The sequence below is a fragment of the Grampus griseus genome (genome assembly GCF_964374135.1).
Source record: "Grampus griseus genome assembly, chromosome: 7".
Taxonomy (NCBI): domain Eukaryota; kingdom Metazoa; phylum Chordata; class Mammalia; order Artiodactyla; family Delphinidae; genus Grampus; species Grampus griseus.
Window position 1 is genome coordinate 66,072,277 of NC_139001.1, and position 22,030 is coordinate 66,094,306.

The 22,030-nt window shown below is 35.2% G+C and overlaps 1 protein-coding gene across 1 annotated transcript in view; it reads right to left on the minus strand.

Moving 5' to 3' along the window:
* CSRNP3 (cysteine and serine rich nuclear protein 3) overlaps positions 1 to 15,998 on the minus strand; it is a gene marked incomplete at both ends in the record, with an annotated part of 167,630 nt that extends 151,632 nt beyond the window's left edge. Inside the window, one exon of the mRNA XM_082658556.1 lies at positions 15,851 to 15,998. Coding sequence (XP_082514682.1) covers positions 15,851 to 15,998 — 148 coding nt within the window. The remainder of the gene's footprint in view (positions 1 to 15,850) is intronic.
* Between the last annotated feature and the right edge of the window lie 6,032 nt (positions 15,999 to 22,030).

Here is a 22,030-nt window from a genome sequence, read left to right on the forward strand (position 1 = left end):
ATATAACAACTGTAAATATTTATGCACCCAAAATAGGAGCACCTCAATACATAAGGCAAGTGCTAACAGCCATAAGAGGGGAAATTGACAGTAACACAATAATAGCAGGGGACTTTAACACCCCACTTTCACCAATGGACTGATCATCCAAAATGAAAATAAATAAGGAAACACAAGCTTTAAATGACATATTAAACAAGATGGACTTAACTGATATTTATAGGACATTCCATTCAAAGACAATAGAATACACTTTCTTCTCAAGTGCTCATGGAACATTCTGCAGGATAAATCATATCTTGAGTCACAAATCAAGCCTTGGTAAATTTAAGAAATTTGAAATCGTATCAAGTACCTTTTCCGATCACAACGCTATGAGAATAGATATCAATTACAGGAAAAAAACTGTAAAAAATACAAACACATGGAGGCTAAACAATATGCTACTAAATAACCAAGATCACTGAAGAAATCAAAGAGGAAATCAAAGACTACCTAGAAACAAATGACAATGAAAACACGATGGCCCAAAACCTATGGGATGCAGCAAAAGCAGTTCAAAGAGGGAACTTTATAGCAATACCTTCCTACCTCGAGAAACAAGAAAAATCTCAAATAAAAAACCTAACCTTACACCTAAAGCAATTAGAGAAACAAGAACAAAAAACCCAAAGTTAGCAGAAGGAAAGAAATCATAAAGATCAGAAGATCAGAAAAAAATGAACAATAAATGAAGGAAACAATAGCAAAGATCAATAAAACTAAAACTGGTTCTTTCAGAAGATGAACAAAATTGATAAACCACTAACCAGGCTCATGAAGAAAAAAAAGGGAGAAGACTCAAACCAACACAACCAGAAATGAAAAAGAAGAAATAACAACAGACACTGCAGAAATACAAAGGATCATGAGCTATTGCTACAAGAAACTATACGCCAATAAAATGGACAACATGGAAGAAATGGACAAATTCTTAGAAAAGCACAACCTTCTGAGACTGAACCAGGAAAAAATAGAAAATATAAACAGACCAATCACAAGCACTGAAATTAAAACTGTGATTTAAAATCCTCCAGCAAACAAAAGCCCAGGACCAGCTGGCTTCACAGGCAAATTTTATCAAGAATTTAGAGAAGAGCTAACACCTATCCTTCTCAAACTCTTCCAAAATATAGCACAGGGAGGAAATGTTCCCAAACTCATTCTACAAGGCCACCATCACCCTGATAACAAAACCAGAAAAAGATGTCACAAAAAAAGAAAACTACAGGCCAATATCACTGATGAACATAGATGCAAAATTCCTCAACAAAATACTAGCAAACAGAATCCAACAGCACATTAAAATGATCCTACACTATGTTCAAGTGGGGTTATCCCAGGAATGCAAGGATTCTTCAATATATGCAAATCAAGCAATGTGATATACCATATTAACAAACTGAAGGATAAAAACCATGTGATCATCTCAATAGATGCAGAAAAAGCTTCTGACAAAATTCAACACCAATTTATTATAAAAACTCTCCAGCAAGTAGGCATAGGGGGAACTTAACATAATAAAGGCCATATATGACAAACCCACAGCCAACATCATTCTCAATGGTGAAAAGCTGAAATAATTTCCTCTAAAATCAGGAACAGGACAAGGATGCCCACTCTCACCACTATTATTCAACATAGTTTTGGAAGCTTCAGCCACAGCATTCAGAGAAGAAAAAGAAATAAAAGGGATCTAAATAGGAAAAGAAGAAGTAAAACTGTCACTGTTTGCAGATGACATGATACTATACATAGAGAATCCTAAAGATGCTACCAGAAAACTACTAGACCTAATCAATGAATTTGGTAAACTGGCAGGATACAAAATTAATGCACAGAAATCTCTTGCATTTCTATACACTAATGATGAAAAATCTGAAAGAGAAATTAAGGAAACACTCCCATTTATCATTGCAACAAGAAGAATAAAATACCTAGGAATAAACCTACCTAAGGAGACAAAAGACCTGTTTGCAGAAAACTATAAGACACTGATGAAAGAAATTAAAGATGATACAAACAGATGGAGAGACATACCATGTTCTTGGATTGGAAGAATCAACATTGTGAAAATTACTAATACTACCCAAAGCAATCTACAGATTCAGTGCAATTCCTATCAAATTACCAATGGCATTTTTCCCCGAACTAGAACAAAAAATTTCACAATTTGTATGGAAACACAAAAGACCCCGAATAGCCAATGAAATCTCGAGAAAGAAAAACAGAGCTGGAGGAATCAGGCTCCCTGACTTCAGACTATACTACAAAGCTAAAGTAATCAAGACAGTATGGTACTGGCACAAAAACAGAAATATAGATCAATGGAACAGGATAGAAAGCCCAGAGATAAACCCACACACATATGGTCACCTTATTTTTGATAAAGGAGGCAAGAATATACACTGTAGAAAAGACAGCGTCTTCAATAAGTGGTGCTGGGAAAACTGGACAGCTACATGTCAAAGAATGAAATTAGAACACTCCCTAACACCATACACAAAAATAAACTTAAAATGGATTAAAGACTTAATTGTAAGGTCAGATAATATAAAACTCTTAGAGGAAAACATAGGAAGAACACTCTTTGACATAAATCACAGCGAGATCCTTTTTGACCCACCTCCTAGAGAAAGGGAATAAAAACAAAAATAAACAAATGGGACCTAATGAAACTTAAAAGCTTTTGCACAGCAAAGGAAACTATAAACCAGGCGAAAAGACAACCCTCAGAATGGGAGAAAATATTTTCAAATGAAGCAACTGACAAAGGATTAATCTCCAAAATTTACAAGCAGGTCATGCAGCTCAATAGCAAAAAAACAAGCAAACCAATCCAAAAATGGGCAGAAGACCTAAATAGACATTTCTCCGAAGAAAATATACAGATTGTCAACAAACACATGAAAGGATGCTCAACATCACTAATCATTAGAGAAATGCAAATCAAAACTACAGTGAGGTATCACCTCACACTGTTCAGAATGGCCATCATCAAAAAATCTACAAACAATAAATGCTGGAGAGGGTGTGGAGAAAAGGGAACCCTCTTGCACTGTTGGTGGGAATGTAAATTGATACAGCCACTATGGAGAACCGTATGGAGGTTGCTTAAACAACTAAAAATAGAACTACCATATCACCCAGCAATCCCACTTCTGGGCATATACCCTGAGATAACCATAATTCAAAAAGAGTCATGTACCACAATGTTCACTGCAGCTCTATTTACAATAAATAGCCAGGACATGGAAGCAACCGAAGTGTCCTCTGACAGATGAATGGATAAAGAACATATATACATATATATGTTCTTTGTGGCCCATATATACAATGGAATATTACTCAGCCATAAAAAGAAACGAAATTGAGTTATTTGTAGTGAGGTGGATGGACCTAGAGACTGTCATACAGAGTGAAGTACGTCAGAAAGAGAAAAATAAATACCGTATGCTAACACATATATATGGAATCTTAAAAAAAAAAAAAAGGTTCTGAATAACCTAGCAGCAGGAAAGGAATAAAGACGCAGATGTAAAGAATGGACTTGAGGACATAGGGAGGGGGAAGGGTAAGCTGAGACGAAGTGAGAGAGTGGCATTGACATATATACACTACCAAATGTAAAATAGATAGCTAGTGGGAAGCAGCAGCATAGCACAGGAAGATCAGCTTGGTGCTTTGTGACCACCTAGAGGGGTGGGATAGGGAAGGTGGGAGGGAGACGCAAGAAGGAGGCGATATGGGGATATATGTATACATATAGCTGATTCACTTTGTTATACAGCAGAAACTAACACAGCAATGTAAAGCAATTATACTCCAATAAAGATGTTTAAAAAACAATTAAAGCATTAAAATCCGAAAAAAAAATATATATATAGTGCTAGGAAGATGTGTATGTCTATGTGTAGGCACATATCTTCCATAGATCTTAAGGGAAACCCAATACCCCATATGCAGTGGGAGAAAATGAGGCCCTCCCATAGTGAGAACAGAGCCAAGTCATTGGGGTCGGAGGAAGCGCTGAGGTTGGTATTTGACCTCCAGATCCCTTTTTGCCTTTCTCAGTTACTTGAACTAAGATTGCTCTTTTTTGTTTAAGCTAGATTGTGTAGGGCTTCTTCATTTGAGTAAAAAGTCTTCACCAACATAATCGTGACCATTAACTGACTATTTTACAGAAGTGCTAGGACATATGCCAAGTATAACCAGTAAAAGAAATGCAATTAAAGAACGGGTATAGTTATTTATTACGAGTAAGGGAAATTAAGTCAATGTGGTTGTGTTGAGAGGTCCTGTTTTACCGTCATACTGAATGAATTCTCTCCCTCTTTTATCTTACATAGAGAATTTAAATACTAAAAAATTTAAAAAAAAGAAATCTAAAAAGGTAATTTCTCCCAGCCTTTTAAGATAGAGGAACCAGTTGATTTCTTTGTTTCATGCCTGGTAATCAGACTACAAAATGAATGCAGATCAATGCCAGATGGAGGCTATCAAAACAAAAATTGGCCACAAAGAAACAAAAATGTGTTTAAAGTTAATCTGCAGCTACAATATGTGGGATGCTGAACAGAGCAGTTTTGTTCCCTTTTATCGTACCTCAATGTTGAAGAAAGATTTTTTTTAATAAAGTGGATGATTTATCCTTTAACCCATTTGCAAAATAGGTAAAGAAGACTCAACAAACCACTATATCTATTTATTTGTACTAAACACTAGTGTTTCTAGCTTTTCCTTCTTTCACATTAAGCAATATCTATACTTTATCTTTTTACTACTCCCCAGTTAAGTGGAAAAAAGTATAGCGCTTTTTTGGCCCATTTTTTTCTTATTACCATATGTGTGTGTGTGTGTGTGTGTGTGTGTGTGTTTGGGTGAATTTGAAATGCATTTTGAAACATTTTATTGTGTTTATTTATTTTTGTAGCCTTTGATCAATGTCTCCATGTTTCCCCCACCCTCCAGCCTCTGGAAACCATCAGTCTATTCTTGTTCTATGAGTTTGTTTGTTTTTTAATATCACATATAAGTGAGATCATACAGTATTTGTCTTTCTCTGTTTGACTTATTTCACTTAGCATTAATGCCCAAAATTCCATCCATGTTGTCAAAAACGGCAGGATTTTCTTCTTTTTATGGCTGAATAACATCCATTGTATATATACACCACAACTTCTATATTCATTCATCCATCAATGGACATAGGTTGGTTATTGTAAATAATGCTGCAATGAACATAAGGGGTGCATATTTCTCTTTGAGATAGTGATTTTATTTCCTCTGGGCATTTGCCCAGATGTGGGAATATGGTTTTAATTTTTTGAGGAACCTCATATTGTTTTCCATAGTGGCTGCACAGGGGTTCCTTATTCTCCACGTTCTTGCCAACATTTGTTATCTCTTGTCTTTTTGATAGTAGCTATTCTAACAAGTGTGAGGTAATTTCTCATTGCTGTTTTGATCTGCATTTCCCTGATGATTACTGAAGTTGAGCACCTTTTCATGAACTTGTTGGTCATTGTACGTCTACTTTGAAAAAATTCTATTCAGTTCCTTTGCCCATTTTTTTAATGGATAATTTATTTATTATTTTCATGAATTCCTTATATATTTTGAATATTAACTCATCAGATATATTATTTGCAAATACTTCCTCTATTCCATGGATTGTTTTTTCATTTTGTTGATTGTTTTATTTGCTATGCAGAGCTTTTCAGCTTGATGTAGTATTACTTGTTGATTTTTCCTTTTGTTGCTTGTGCTTTTAGTGTCATTTCCAGAAACCCACTGCCAAGACCAATGTCAAGGAGATTTTCCCATATATTTTCCTTGAGGAGTTTTGCAGTTTTCAGCCTTACAATTAAGTCTTTAATCCTTTTCAAGTTAATTTTTGTGAATGGTGTATGACAGAGGTCCAGTTTCATTATTTTTATATGAATGTACAGTTTTTTCCAATACCATTTATTGAAGAGACTCTCCTTTCTTCATTGAGTGTTTTTGACTCCCTTGTAAAGTATTAGTTGGTCAAACATGCCTGAGTTTATTTTAGGGGTATTTAATCTGTTCCAGTGATCTACGGTCTGTTTTTATGCCAGTACCACACTGTTTTAATTACTATAGTTTTGTAATACAGTTTGAAATAAGGAAGAGTGATGCCTTCAACTTTGTTCTCTCTCAATGAAACATATTTTTAAGTGGATTTTAAAATAACCTTGAACATTTTTAGGACCTCTTAATACACCCACATTTCCAGACTAAATTATATTCTCATGTGAAATTAAAGAATATTTTATGATAAAACAGAGTCAAAAGCAATAATAGTTTTATATTAGAAAAAATAGTTTTCACTTCATCATATTAAAAGTTTGAAGAAAAATAGGATTATCTTGATATATTCCAGTAAAGAATTTGATGTAACTTTACATTCATTATTAATTAAAAACCTTTAATGGAAGGATACCTCCTTAATATAGGATAAAGGATATCCTACAGTCAAATTAAAGGTGAAAACCTGGAAACATTTCCATTAAAAGAAAAAAACCTTATGCCTTTCTCAGTACCAAAAAATAATCTGTTAGAACATATATAGAAAAGTCTCATTCATAACAGGTACAAAAATATTTTACAAACTTAGGGACTCAAGAAAAATTCACTGCAAGAAGAAAAGCATAAAACTCTACTGTGGGTAAAATGACAGTTAAATATGGACAGATTATCTGGCATTCCTGGAATGGAATTATAAGGTGTCAATTTGCCTTATGGCCCAAATTAACCTGTAAATTTAATGTAAATCCAATGGCATAGCAGTGGTTTTTTTGGTAGCTTGACAATATTCTTATAAAATTCAAATAATAATTATGTGAGAATAGCTAATAGAGTCTTTAAAGAGTATGGTAGTGTATTGTGTTTCTCTTCATAGCAATGGGTTAGGGAAAATTAGGAACTCCTATGTGACATAAAACTTACTACAGAGTCATAATATAACAGTGTTGTTGGTTTAGGTATAACCATCTAGATGATGAAATAGAAAGAAAACTACAGACACTGATCCTACTACAAATACTGAATAAGAATTTGGTTCAAGATAAGAACAGAACTTCAAATTGATAGAAACTATTATATTATTCAGTATATGATTTTAGGAAAACTGGAAATTTATCTCTTTCATAGAGTATGCCAACATAATTTTCAATTGGTCTAATGATCTAAATTTTTAATGGAAATTTATGAAAGTTCTAGAGGAGGTTATTTGTGTGCAATTAATCTTGGGAACTGAGGTCTCCCTAAACATCTCCTAAAAGTCAAATCCATGATACGTTTGACCACAATGACATATTTCTATGGCAAACATAAACAGAGTTAAAAGATCAATGACAAAATAGGAATGATACTATTGCTTATAGGTTAATCAAAAATCCTTAATATAAAACAATGAAAAAGAAAATCATAATAAAAAAAGAACCAAAATAGACAATTTATACACACAAAAAAGGGCAAATAAATAAATATATAAATAATTAGCTTCCTACTATTCAGAGAAATTCAAGTTAAAGCATTAAGAGAATATCAGTTTTGCTCAGTGCTTTGTGACCACCTAGAGGAGTGGGATAGGGAGGATGGGAGGGAGACACAAGAGGGAGGAGATATGGGGATATATGTATATGTATAGCTGATTCGCTTTGTTATAAAGAAGAAACTAACACACCATTGTAAAGCAGTTATAATCCAAAAAAGATGTTAAAAAAAAAAGAGAGAATATCAGTTTTTACCTATCAAATTGGCCAGGTGTATATGTATGTATGTACGTATGTAAGTATGCACAGAGACAGAGAGAGAGAATGCCTAGTAAGGCTGGAAAGATGTTAGAGGAAAAGGCACTCAGTTACTTCAATTACTAGAAGTGAGCACATAACCTGGTAAAATTTTCTGGAGGGCAATTAAAATGTACCCTTTGAACTATGATTTCCAACTTCAGGGGAAAATTTATAAACATATTATAACAGCAGTAATTATATTAGTGAAAAATTCTAGAAAGCTATTGTAATAAATGGACACAATAAATCTTGTTAAGCTAAAATATATTCATATAAATTGAGAAAATATATAGATTTTGGGAAATATTGAGAAATACATAGATAATTAAAATTACCCATAATGCCACTATTCAGAGAAAACTTAAGGTTTTCTATAGAAAATATGTGTTTCTCATTTTGTTTCTGGATCTTATTACATTCATACCTCATGTGTAAGATTTTACAAATGGAATGAAACTGCAATATAATTTTGCAATTAATGTGAATTATTTATTAATGTGAATATATTTTTATGTCAATAGATACATTTGTTTAGCTCTTTTTAATGGCCACATGGGAATCTACTATATGGGTTTTCCATAGATTATTTAACCAATTGCATAGCATATAGTTTCTTTATAATTTTTCACCATAAGAAAAAATACTGCAAAAATTAAAGCTAAAACTTTTAAAATATTTAACTTTTTAAAGTAATAAATAAATGTTAAATATATTGATTCAAAATATTTCAATGTTCTAATCTTAGAATATTGAATTCTGATTTATTAATAAATTTAAAACTATGTAGGAAGTTTGGAGAGTGATTTCATTTATACTGACAATATTATATGCATACATTGGAAACCATGAACATGTGATATAAAAACATTTTTCCTATGGGTCTGTACCTGTTGAAGGAGACCCTAATTGTATCCAGCAATCTTAATTAATTTCTATACAATTAGTTAGCCTATTTCACTTCACTCATGTCATGTTTAAGATGACAGAAATCATTTGATCAATTAAGACATGTACTTTTTATAAAAAAGTCATGAACATACCAATCAAAAATAAATTTATTTAGGACCTAGTGTTATAAGAATCAAATAAAATAATTTGTTTAAAACATCTAGCACAATGCCTGGCAAGTGATAAAATGTTTAATAAAGCTTGCTATTATGATTATTAACATTAAGTAATGTGGGGGAAATATAAGACACAGCCTTTGCCATCAAGGAACTTAAAATATTGTAATTATAAATTTCAACCATTTCCATATTCTAGCTGCAAAGCTAGCGAATCCTAAAAATGTAAGAGCTGTTTTATTGAAAATAACAATGCTTATTTAGGTTGCTTATCCTGAATTCCATTCATTCTTTTTTTCATCAAAATATTTATCTCATATTGAGGGGACTTTTAAAATATATACGCTTCTTTATTAGTGTCCATAAATTTTAGTTAAGTTTACTCCCTCAGTTTTCTTTTGCAGCTTATCTAGCTTTATGCATATTTTTATTTTTATTTTTATTTTTTTGCGGTACGCGGGCCTCTCACTGTTGTGGCCTCTCCCGTTGCAGGGCACAGGCTCCGGACACGCAGGCTCAGCGTCCATGGCTCGCGGGCCCAGCCGCTCCGCGGCATGTGGGATCTTCCCGGACTGGGGCACGAGCCCGTGTCCCCTGCATCGGCAGGCGGACTCTCAACCACTGCGCCACCAGGGAAGCCCTGTGCATATTTTTAAAAAAATCTAGGTCAAATATATGATATATATCTTACGGAGCCATGATGTTAGCATAGCATTTAATTTTAGTACTGATTAATGACCACTATAATTGTCAGCCTAGTCATCAATTTTTTTGGTAAATAAAAAATTCTAAAAGTGTGCGTGTGTGTGTGTCTAGAATTGTATATGTATCTGAAATATGTACTACTCTCTTCAAGCCAACATGATGGTTGTCATAGAAACAGCAAACAACAGAAAGTCAGAGCTGACATAGCAAGAAGATAAGGGACAACATCTTTGGAGAAATTATAAAATAGAACAGGCTAAAAAGTTAGAAAAATTAACTATGTTTAAAATTAATAGTCCTTATTTCTTCCAAACAAGTTTCCTCAAAGATGGAATTAAATACCCCAAATGCTGGCATTGTTAAGATTCAAAATATATACATTTTTTGAAATGTATAAATCGTGGGCATCAGAGCAAAGTTTAAAATGAAATATATTAAGTATTCTTAATTGTGAATATTTAAAAGTAATTTTATTAATATGATTTAAAACTAAAATATATACACTTTTATATCCACTAACATTATCATTCAATCATGGCATAAAAATATATAGCACTGAGTGCATTTCAGTCTCCACAATATCACAATTAATGGGACCCACTATTGTATTTCAGCCAGAAATATCTAGTGCTTTTAGCACTTGGTGCAGCAATCTTCACCAGCTTTCACAGTACTTTGGAAATTGTTTTATTAGAATTTGGTTTGAGGTTTTTATTTTTGTTTTTGTTTTTTGCCATGCTAAGACCACTGCAGATATCCATTAAGGATCTTAAAGTGATTTAATAGTTCATTATATAAAGCGAGTTTCATAACATTTCATTCAAATTTCTAGAATTGTAAATTACATAAATCAGTCTTCATTACTGCTCCATTGGTATAATATTTGTGAGATTAGATAAAGCCAAATGCAAAAAATTGAGTGTCCATTTCAATTTTATTTATTTTTTTCTTTTTTTTTTTAAACATCCTTATTGGAGTATAATTGCTTTACAGTGGTGTGTTAGTTTCTGCTTTATAAAAAAGTGAATCAGCTATACATATACATATATACTTTCCTACCTGAAAATTAAACACCATTCAAAGAAAATGTCTTTCTAGTTTCTATATGCTGACCTTTGGTTGAAAATCAAATATTTATGTTTTGTTATATTTATTATGACTGCTCTTTCTTCATTACATTTAAAAACAGTACTTTTAACCTTAATCTAATTCTCAATGGAATTCAGTAAATTTCAGACACTTAACTATTCTAGTTCATGCCTGATCACTGTAGCCGAACGTATAAAACATATGGTACAATAATTCTGTGGCCCTAAAACATTCCCGGTTTACTCCCAAATTCTTTAGACAAAAAAAGAAGTAATATTTTCAGAGTATAAACAAGTATTTTCCAGAGTGAAATGGTTAAATATTGCAGCCAATTCAGAAATAGCACCAACTGGCTTTTTTTTTTTTTTTTTTTTTTTTTTTAGCAGAACCAGGTTTAATTCTTTTTTGCATTCACATGCACACAAGTATACTTCCCTCGAGCTGTCAGAAAGCATCAGATTGCCTGATTTGCATGATGAATTTTAAAATCTTTTGAGAAACACAAGGACAGTTGCTTCAGGCACTATGATTTTATCATCACCATCATAAACAACAAGTATAATGCCAGTCAGCCTCTGGTATTCAAACCAAAGCCAAAAGATTATGGGACTTTGAAAATGCTGAGCAGAATTTTAATCACCTAAATTCATTTGGATCCATTTTTCAAGTCACACTATTTTGCAACTGGGTAATCATCTCCTTATTGCCCAGGACCACTTCTAGATGACCCCAAAATAAAGATATGAATGATTCTTATCAAGAAGTATATAAAATGCAAATACTCTAAGAAATATTTGTAAACAAATTACATTGTCAGGTGAAAATATTCTGATCACTAATGTAAAGGTGGTGTCTTTAATATTTAATAGCAGCTCTACTTCTTGTACTCTTTATGAAATTCAGCTACAAGATCAGTTCCATCTATAGACATCCTGAGTAAATAAGAGCTGTGGAAAAATGGAAGATTTTCTATTAAGTATTTTGGATCTCATGCTAATAGGGCCTTATCCCTTGAATAATGTAAGAAATAGTACCATTAACACCACCAGAACTATCTTTATAATTAGTTTTTTATAGTACCTAACTGAGAGTTAAAACCACAAGCAATGTGTTGTTTTTCTAGATTCACTACGATATCAATATATAAAATTTTATTTGAAACTCGGTCTAATCGTGCTTTTACATTTAAAGCCAAATTTAAGTTTTTCAGGGCTTAAAACAAACAAGCAAACATAAAAGCCAATTCTTTACCTAGCCAGTAAAATGGAATATAATTACTGCCTTCAGTCAGAAGCTGTGACTGAGTCTCATTGAAATGCAAGTTAAGTGGGTTTCTGAAGTCTTGAATTATTGAACAAGTAAAAGTAATGTAGGGTCCTGGAGTTCAAGGGATGGAAGGATATCATTATTATTATTTTTTTTTTCAGTGAATCCAGGATGACTATTCACCCTTCTGGCAAAAGTGGAATATACAAAGGTTTTACTTCTAAAGTAAATGAAATAACCTTCTATTCGTTAGCTGCCAGTGAAGATGCACACCGCAGACTGCATCTCACCTACTTTTCATCGTAACATTTTCACATTATCACAAGTAGCATTATGTCACCATGACAAACCAATTTCATTCATGTAAATGTAAAACAACATGTTTGCTGTAAGATATTTTCATCAATGTCAGGGACACACAAGCAAAATCTCAACAGTCTGCCCTGTCACTTACAGCAGGAGGAAGAGAAATGGTTCATTCACACTCAAATCGAATTCTCTGTCCACTACTTCTTTATGCTCATTGAATTTATTCATAAACTCATCACTGGCATTGTATTACAGCCAGAAGATATGCACACTTTCAATAGAAACCAACTGAAGAAAAAGGCAACAGATATGAGATGCCGAAAGATGGGCTCATTCTGTTTCTAAGAGGAGCTGGCACAAAAGATACAGCCATGTCTTTCACTTGATGATTTGGGTCCCTCTACTTAGTAGTCAGTGATATAACAGACCCATCAGAGAGCAGCACAGTCTAGTAGAAAGGCCAATCCTCTAGGGATCTACAATAAAGTTCTCTGCCACTAGCTCACATTTGGATTCTTGTCAAGTAACTCTCCCTGGGCTGTGGTCTCCACATCGGTAAAATAAGGGTCAATCTAGATGTTCTCAAAGGCTCTACTAGTTCTAACATTCTTTGAATTCAAAATGAGGGTTGACTCTACTATTTTTTTTCTTACTCATATATAAGATCATTGGACCCTCTAAAAAAATTCAAATGCACTTTCTTCCTCAATTTGCCCAATTTTATAAAATAATAAGCGTTTGTACTGGAGATCAGGCTGAGAATAACCCACAGTAACAGGAAATACCCCTGTTACTGTCACATTTCCATCTATTTTTTTCTTACTCCTCCTCCCCACCGTTTATCCCAAATCGTTTTTATCCTCACACATTCAGTTACAAGGTGCTCAATGATGCATACCATTGTTTCCTTACAGAGGAGTATCGGTAAATATTTCCCTCAAAACCCTTGAATACTTGCAACGAAAAGTAGCTGAAAGAGCTAATCAAACTTCGCCACTGCTTTCACTAGCCTGCTGTCTCCTCTGTACACAACAGACATCTCCTCCTCCATAGACTCGTGCCATGGTGATGAAGCAGGAAAGTTATGACCAGATAGCAAAATAGTTATCAAATAGTTTATTATATCAAAATAAAACCACTCTCCACTCAAACTTTTACCCTCCAGGGAACTGTTCAGGTGCTCATAACAAGTGCCTGACCTATCATTTTTCAAACCCCTGTACACTACTAGAACATTACTTTCATCTGGAAAGTATTTTGATCTGCAATTGTAAGACCTGATGGTGTTTAAATGAACATTATAGGTACTTTGTGAGCTCACAAGCTATAGAAATCAATAGGCACCTTGCATAGAGAAGGCCTGCAATTGATTTTTCCAGGAGAGAGTCAATTTGTAACTTTAGGAGAAGCATAGACAGGAGGGAGGAGGTTTAAGCATGCTGAAGGTTTCAAAACAAATCACAGGTGTGTGGAAAATGCTGCACTGCACTAGAGTAGGAAGACCTCAAAGAAACAGGGTCTAGATTGATGGTGTTTTTCGGGAGTGGCTAAAGGGGTAACAGTTGAGAAGTACTAGGAGCTCCTGCCGTGCTCTAGGGCTTGGAGAAGGAACACTCTCAAGGTACACAGAAAAGGAATTTAATAGTGTTCCTGAGGCTCTTGAATTTATACATGCACTGTTGCTTTTCTAAGGATAAGGGCATCCAGTAGACTCATTCTCTCCAGTTTAAAAAAAAGTCGTCGGAAATTATAAAAATAATGTATTTCATTCTTGAAATTTGCCAGAAGAGTAGATCTTATGTTCTCACCACCACCGCCACCGCCAAAAACGAAAAAAAGGTAACTGTGAGGTGATGGAAATGTTCATTAGCTTGAATGTGATAATAATTTCACAATGCATACATAAGTCAAAACATCATGTTGTGCACATTAAATATATACAATTTTTATTTATCAAAAAAAGTGTAAAAATTGTCTGAAAATTAATCTGTTCACTCAATAAAGAAGTCTAAGCAACATTCAATATTCAGTGCTCTTCTAGGCACCGTGGGTGACAGCAAGGTGTGTGCCTACCACAAGGCTACAGTCACTTAGAGAAAGAAGCAGAAGGCTATAGATAAATTTCAAACAAAACTTATCCCGCAAATCCACTGATTGACAGTAACTGTCCTATGTAACTAGAGAATCTTGTTCTCAAAACAGCTATTGTTTCCTCCCTTCTCCCAAGTGTTCCTTTATCTTCTCCTTACTTTTTTATATTTTCTACAAGTTCATTAAAAATAAGTTCTACTTTAGTCAAGAGATAAATAACAGAAGCTAAACATTCCTATAAAGTTACACCTATTTTTATTCTAAATCCTTCTAACGGTGATGAGGGAGAATTCATGAATACCAAACAAACTTTTGAATTCTTGGCGGTCAGGGAGACAAAGGTTAAAAATGGAGAGGAAGGGAGTTCCCTGGTGGCGCAGTGGTTGAGAGTCCGCCTGCCGATGCAGGGGACACAGGTTCGTGCCCCGGTCCGGGAGGATCCCACATGCCGCGGAGCGGCTGGGCCCGTGAGCCATGGCCACCGAGCCTGCGCGTCTGGAGCCTGTGCTCCACAACAGGAGAGGCCACAACAGTGAGAGGCCCACGTACCGCAAAAAAAAAAAAAAAAAAATGGAGAGGAAGGTTAAAAATGGAATTAGAGGTATCACAGAGCCACACTGTATAAACTTCAGTGTGAATTTTAAAAGGCTGTTTTGGTGAGCTAAAAAAACCCCAAACACAAATGCCCCAGGGGTTTTTATTGACTTTGTTTAGTTTTGCTTTGAATGATGTTAACTCTTCTAAAACATAGTTTGAAAATCACCAGTCTCCTAATGACTGGTGTTGAGTGGACATGGAAATGTTGGAAAGGATTTGCCTAATCTTCATATGAGCATGTGTTACAAGGAATGCAACTTTAAATGGCTACAATTTTAAGTTTGAACATATCACCTTAAGTTAAATGATGTTGTTCACATGAACTGCTTAGGAGAAGTATATATGTGTAGAAAGCTGTATTTACTGTAGCGCATGAACCCGGCCTTGGGTCTGAGGTTTACCAGTATCCAAACAACTACAGAATTTTAGGGTTTTCAAGGCTTTTATTTCAGAGCAGCATTCTTTTAAAAACAAACACCGTTTTCTCACCTGGGAAGTGAATGTTTTGTACTCAGCACTGCAAGTATTCCACAACTCACTGACTAGTATTAGATGTTCAAAAGAGCTCAGATGATTTAATTTCGAAAAGATGAATCTATTTCAGAAAACTGAAGACACATAGGAAATTATTTTCAATTGCTATTTGCTTAACTTTGGACTCATTTCTGCCTCTCATACTCACTCTGTAGAAAGAAACAGGAGTAAACTACTGAGACTTAATTAACCAAAATGGTATCATGTTTTGCAAATTAAGTCTGTTATCATAAACAGCTTAGGGGCAGATATAAGCCATCAGATAAAAACTCCAAGAATCGACCATACAACACAATTTAGAGTACAACCTGAAGTACAGCCTCAGATACTCACCAGTGAAATGATTAGAAGTGGACAGATAGACGCTATCAACACTGGTGGCACTGTCACAGCTAAAAACTTCATCATCAGATTCCTGCACAGAGGAGCAGGGTGCGGAGCCCTCAATTTCTTCCAACTTCTCCTTTAAAATTCCACTCATCGCTGCAGCGCTGTCACATGTACCTGTAGCAGGAACGGGAGCAACAGAGCATTGAGATATCTGACCACTGATTGCACAGTCAAGGTCTCCAAATTGTTTTGGGGGGTTGTAATTTTTTGAACCACGTCTGCCAGAGTGTCATATCCATGCAGAAATCATTCTTTACACAATGTTTGAAAGCATTGAAAACAGTTCTACCTTGATTCATTGCTATTTGCATTCTGACAACAGTATTTTATGAGAAAAAGTCAAAATTAAGAATGTGAATTCAGAGGGCTGCATAAGGAAATATGGCTCAGTGTTTTGAGTCAAATACAGGAGTCAAATACATTTATTTGATTTGTTCTGGTAAATCACGTACTGTCACAGAGCAGGGGTTCAGAACGAAATAGATCACTCACTTGCATGCTGTCATACCCGGAGCATACTGATTAGGGCATGTCTATGTTGCTTGGGAATTCTTTTTTCTCAGGTACAAAGGCATCTACTTTCCTGGGGCTCTCTGTCCGTTAAAAATCAAACTGGTTGCTAGGAATGGCTATACCTACAGAATTTAGATGCCTTATAATGTTTCCAGTCAGTTCAGCAGAGCTACAGGGAATTCTTGAGTCCTATACCACAGAGGTTGGCAGACTAGATTTAATATAGGGTAAATCACAGTCCTAAATCTTTTGCTGGATAAAATATTAATTTAAGTCTCTTCACTCTTGTATCAACATGGTCAGTGAAAGCCAGTCAGAGGTAGCCTGATGCATTTTTTAAAATTTGTTAATGTCAATTTAGATGAGTCATTAGACCTCTGAGAGTAATAATTTCTTCATAGCCATAAAGTAACTCTTAAGGTAATCAGCGGTTGCAAACACAAATTCTTACAATGGCAGTTAACCTCAATGAATAAAGAGGGTCAGATATAATAAAATCATGAAGTCATCTCAGTCTTCTCATTTGTCTACTGTTATTTGTAACAAAGGTATCAAGAAATACTTTTCTACCCGAAGGAAAATGATAGCATAGGAACAATAATAAGTGGTCTCACAACCAAAGAGACAGTGGGTAGTAAGCAGTGTGAACTATGGCAAACTGGAGGTGTACACCCAGGCCAAAGTGGGAAGCTACTACTCAGTCCAGGTCATTTCAGCTCCATGCTTTCCCAATTTAACACACTCCAAAATCTGGCCAATGCCGCATTCACATTCAGAAGCAATCCTTTACACTGTTAGCTTTCACATGCCCCATCCTCCTTTCCCTTATTAATTTTGCTTATAAAGGAGTGTTCTTTAGATTACATTGTAATTTAAAACCCCTCTTGGATTGGCTCTATAAAATAAACAAAGAATGGTTCAGATCTGTGACTTGGAAGGATCAACAGACAAAGGAATCAAAACATTCTCTTCCCCACTAGCCCAACACAGTACCTGAAATGCCTTTACTAGAGATACATAAGTTGGGAGAACAAACTTACTTTACAAAAGACACTTGCACGATACATGTGCAAAGAGAGGTAGTATACTACCCAAGAGAGGTAGTATCTTAAGCCATCAAAACTGAGCATGGCAGTCCTATCTGTAATAAGGAACCAATCTGATTAGCGTGACTTTCTTAAGAAGTCTGGCCACTTGCATTGTGCCTCTCAGTGACTTCATGGAGTCCCTCAGTTTTGGTAGCTATGCTTCTGTGGGGCATATGTGCTCCAGGTCCTTCTGCTGACTGGCTTCCTCTGTTCTGTACTTTCTGCTTCCTAGTATCCTTAATTGGCATATCGTTTTACTTCTGAAAGAACATCCTCTACCGTATTGTATCCTGAAAGCCTCAACACTAAACAACAATTGTCTTGTTCTTTTAAATATATCCTAGTTCAGATTGTTGAGTAAGGGAATCTGTGTCTTCGTTCAGATATTTGTGCCATTCTATAGAAAAGAGATTTGTTTTCTGTACTTTGTTAAGGGGCCACTTATTATTTATTCAATAAATATCTCTTGAGCTTCTAGCATGAACCAGTGACTATTATAGTGACTATCGCTAGAGAGCAATAAAGTAACAACACAGAAAAAAAATTCCTTCCTCTAATGATGCTCACTTTCTGGGTGTTGATGGGGGAAGGGGTAAACAAATAATAAACAGATAAGTAAGTTAAATATATAATATGTCCTGTAGAGTTAAATACTATGAAGAAAGATAAGTAGTCAAGTGGTATAGTGACTAAGAGATTGGCTGATAGAGAACATTGCATTTTTAATTACTTGGTGAGCTAATGTTACAGTGAGGAAGGTAAGGGAGCCAGCGATTTTGACATCTGGGGGAAGATTAGGCCAGGGCAAAGGAGCGGTGAGTGTCGAGGTCCTGGGTTCGACATAGTAGGCAATGAGGTTAGACAGGTATTGGGAGCTAGATTGTGTAGAGCCTGTAAGGACTTTGGATACTACTCTACATGAGATGAAGGGCGTAAGTAGTGGAATGATAATATCTCACTTGTACTTTAAAAGGACCACTCATTCTGGACTTCCCTGGTGGTCCAGTGGTTAAGACTCTGTGCTTCCACTGCAAGGGGCACACGTTCAATCCCTGGTCGAGGAACTAAGATACCACATGCCGTGCTGCACGGCCAAAAAAAAAAAAGAAAAAAAGACCACAAATTTGCCTATTATTTCATTAAAAAAAAAAACAAAGAAAAAGAGGGCCTACGGTAAAGGAAAGGTAGATTTGATGGGGAATGGAAAAGTCCTAGAATTAAGGAGGACTTAGCAGCTCAGATGAACAGTTAAAATCAGAACCTGACCAGTCGGAGGGTTGAAGAGGTTTCTTTGGTGGGGAAAGAATTTAGAACGAAGTTAGAAGGGGAAGGAAGGTCAAAGTGCTTCCCAAAGTAATGTGGTTACTTAATTTTACCTACAACCATCTCTGGTCTCTAAATTTACCAAATATTTGATGATGGTGGGAGCCACCTTTCCTGTTAGGTTTTAAATAGGACCAATTCTGATATATCCTACCACTTTGTGGTACTGCTTTGGCAAATAAAATTAACAATGAAAAAGAAGGCTTTCCTTTCTTACTCTAAAGGAATACTTCTTTTAATTTGGTAGAGAAGAGGCATTATATGGATGGTGACCATTATCAAAGATTCACTTATTGATGGGAATATGGAGGCAAAGAGTTAATAACTATTTTATCCACCACCCTCCCTAAAGCTACTCATTCAAGATTTTTTTTAAAGTAAAATCCATAACTACTACTTGCTACTGCAAGGGTTATAGGATTCTGGCTTGGAGTTGACCTTGTTTGAAAGCAATCGGTTGAAGAGTCTCCCTTATCTTCAAGCGACTTATGGAGAGTTCAAAAGAATTGCAGAAAACCTCCTAAAAACTGAGAGCTGTTGATGGATTTTTTTAAATGTTGATGTACCCTGTTTAATCGTTATAGGAAGCTATTGCAAGTTTTTCCTTAACTGGTATGAAATCGATGTAAATAATTTGTGTGGATTTGCTCACATTTATACTTTTAGTTCTGATGACCTTGAAGAAACTTGCACAGAGTCATTAAAGAGAGAATGAACTGTGTAATTAGCTGAGTAAACACAAAGAAAGGATGGGAAAAAATGTCCAAAAGCATAAGAAATATTTGGAGAGAGAGAGGAAAAATAGATTCATCCTACTTTGTGTCTGCCAGTTTGATTCTACTGTAGTGTGCTCTGGCTGTAGTACTAAAATTGCAATGTTACAATTATTTCCATGGCAACAGACAGTGAGATCATGCAGAAGTTAAATTGTGAGAGAGATTAAGATGCTACCCCCATTCAGATGTCTGCAGTAATAGGTGGGAAGGGAGAACAGAGTTATTATGAGTGTCCTTGATTGAGTTTGCCCCAGCCACATAGTCCAGGGAGAGCAATCCTAAGCAATATTGTCACCCTATAACACAGAATGCTCTTTTGAGAGTACATGGCTGTATGAAACTGTTAGCAAGCAGACAGAAGTATGGATGACTTGATTTATATTTTCTAGCACCTAAAAGATTATGATATTTGTTAAAAGTCAAAAGTTTTAGAATTCTAATTCAGGGCCCCTTAACAAGGTCCTATGTGTCCCAGGTCCAGAAAAAAAAATGGAGTCGACTTAGGTTCTCTTTATCTATCTAATAGTATTCTTATTAATCCTATATCCAAAAATTCCTTTTGAAAAGTATATAAAATAATACAATTTTCTTAATACTGCTCCTAATATGAAAATAGTCATAATTTTATCAAATAGCAGAGTCATATTTTGAATTAAAATATTCAAAATGACAGTTGAATGTTTTTATACAAACCAAGACACTCAAAAGACAAAAGATTACTAGCATTTAGGAGTAGGGGAAGAAAATAAATTATTAATTTTTATGTTCAATTTATGATGTAATGAGAAATAACTGAATTGAGACAGGTCACTAAAAGAATCTAAAGGTAAAAATATAATTTGTCATTTTGAGGTCAGAACTACCATGAATGTTGGGTACATTGCCCTTTCTATAAATGGAAATTATTTTTCTAAAAACAGTAGTTCAGAGTTTATATGGATCTCCCCCAAGAACTTAAGTATTTGTTGTTATTAGGCAAGTTTTACAGAATAAAGTATCCAATGATTGATTTTATGATTGTATGACACCAGAGAGCCTAAATATACTAAATAGTAAATCTTCACAACCATATATATATTTTTAAGTTCCCCTTATTCCCCCACTATAAGAACACTTCTATAGAGCTGGGATACAACCATGGGCTTGGGTTGATTACTAAGGTTAATTGACAAAGACTAGAACAAGAATGAGGACAGATTGTTGGATCCAGAGACAGATGCAGAATAAAGGTGAATAAAAGTGAAATGGCCCTGGGGATTGAATGGCCCTGGGGATATGAAGGGAAAGTAGGACATGGGAGAAAGAGTTTGTAAAGAATGGAAGAAAATCCCCAAAGGAGAAATGGACAATTTGGTGACTTGAGAGATCTGGGCAGTGATATTTATCAAGAGTTAAGTCACAGAAGATGAAGAGGTAGAAGAAATTAGCCTGGGTTGTAGTATCTATGGAGAAATGCTAGTTTCAAAGATTATGAAATTTGGTACATCTCCCTTTGGGTTGAGAGGGAAATGGGATAAACTGCTTTAATCTGAACTTGTGGTGATGTCTGGATCCCCCAATTAAAAACACATCAGTTAATTTAAAATTTAGAACCTGAGAGCCTGGAGCTGGAAAAAGCTTAGGAGAAAAAAGCAGTCTGCACTGTTACCACAAATTTGCCTTCAGGTATAGGGAAAGTGGTGATGTGTCCTACAGTAGGACTTAGACTAGGCTAATCATTAAAATTTTCTGGGGAAATTTTTTTAAATGTAAGAGAGTCCCAGGAACTACCAGGAGTCACTGGTATGGTGAAAAAGGTGAAGCCAGTTGCTTGAAAACCTGGTTTCACCATTTCCTTAAATAGTTCTTTCGTGAGTTACTTAATTTCTCTGAGCCAAAGTTTTCCCACCTGTTAAATGGGGCTAGTAGTAGCTGTTTTACAGTGTTAGAATGTGCACTGTAGGTATTTATATGTCCTCCATTGGTATGTATTATGAATTCCAGATGCTTGGCATTATAGCTAAAACAAAACAAAAACAATACACTAAAGTCTTGACTAAGAGTGCAATTTAGTCAGTTCAGTATAGAGGGGGGCTATAAATAGAAGTGAGCGACCAGAGCATGCCATTTCTCTTCAAGGCATGGAATAAATGGCAACAGGACAGAAAACTAGGGGAGATACTACAAAGTCTTCTTTTGAGGATACCCTTGTTCTTTGGATGGATGGGCATGACCAGACAGCATCAGGGTATGTTCCCTCCCTTGTCATGTGAACCTGTCTTGCCGAAAGGCCACTTCACACTCCAGAAGGAGTACTAATTGATTAACACTATATATGCAACTTTGTAACCTATAATTCCTCCACTTATAACATGAGCATGTTCCCTTCTCATTAAATAATTTTCTAAACCACTTGTTTTTATTCGATTTTCATTTTTGTGTTT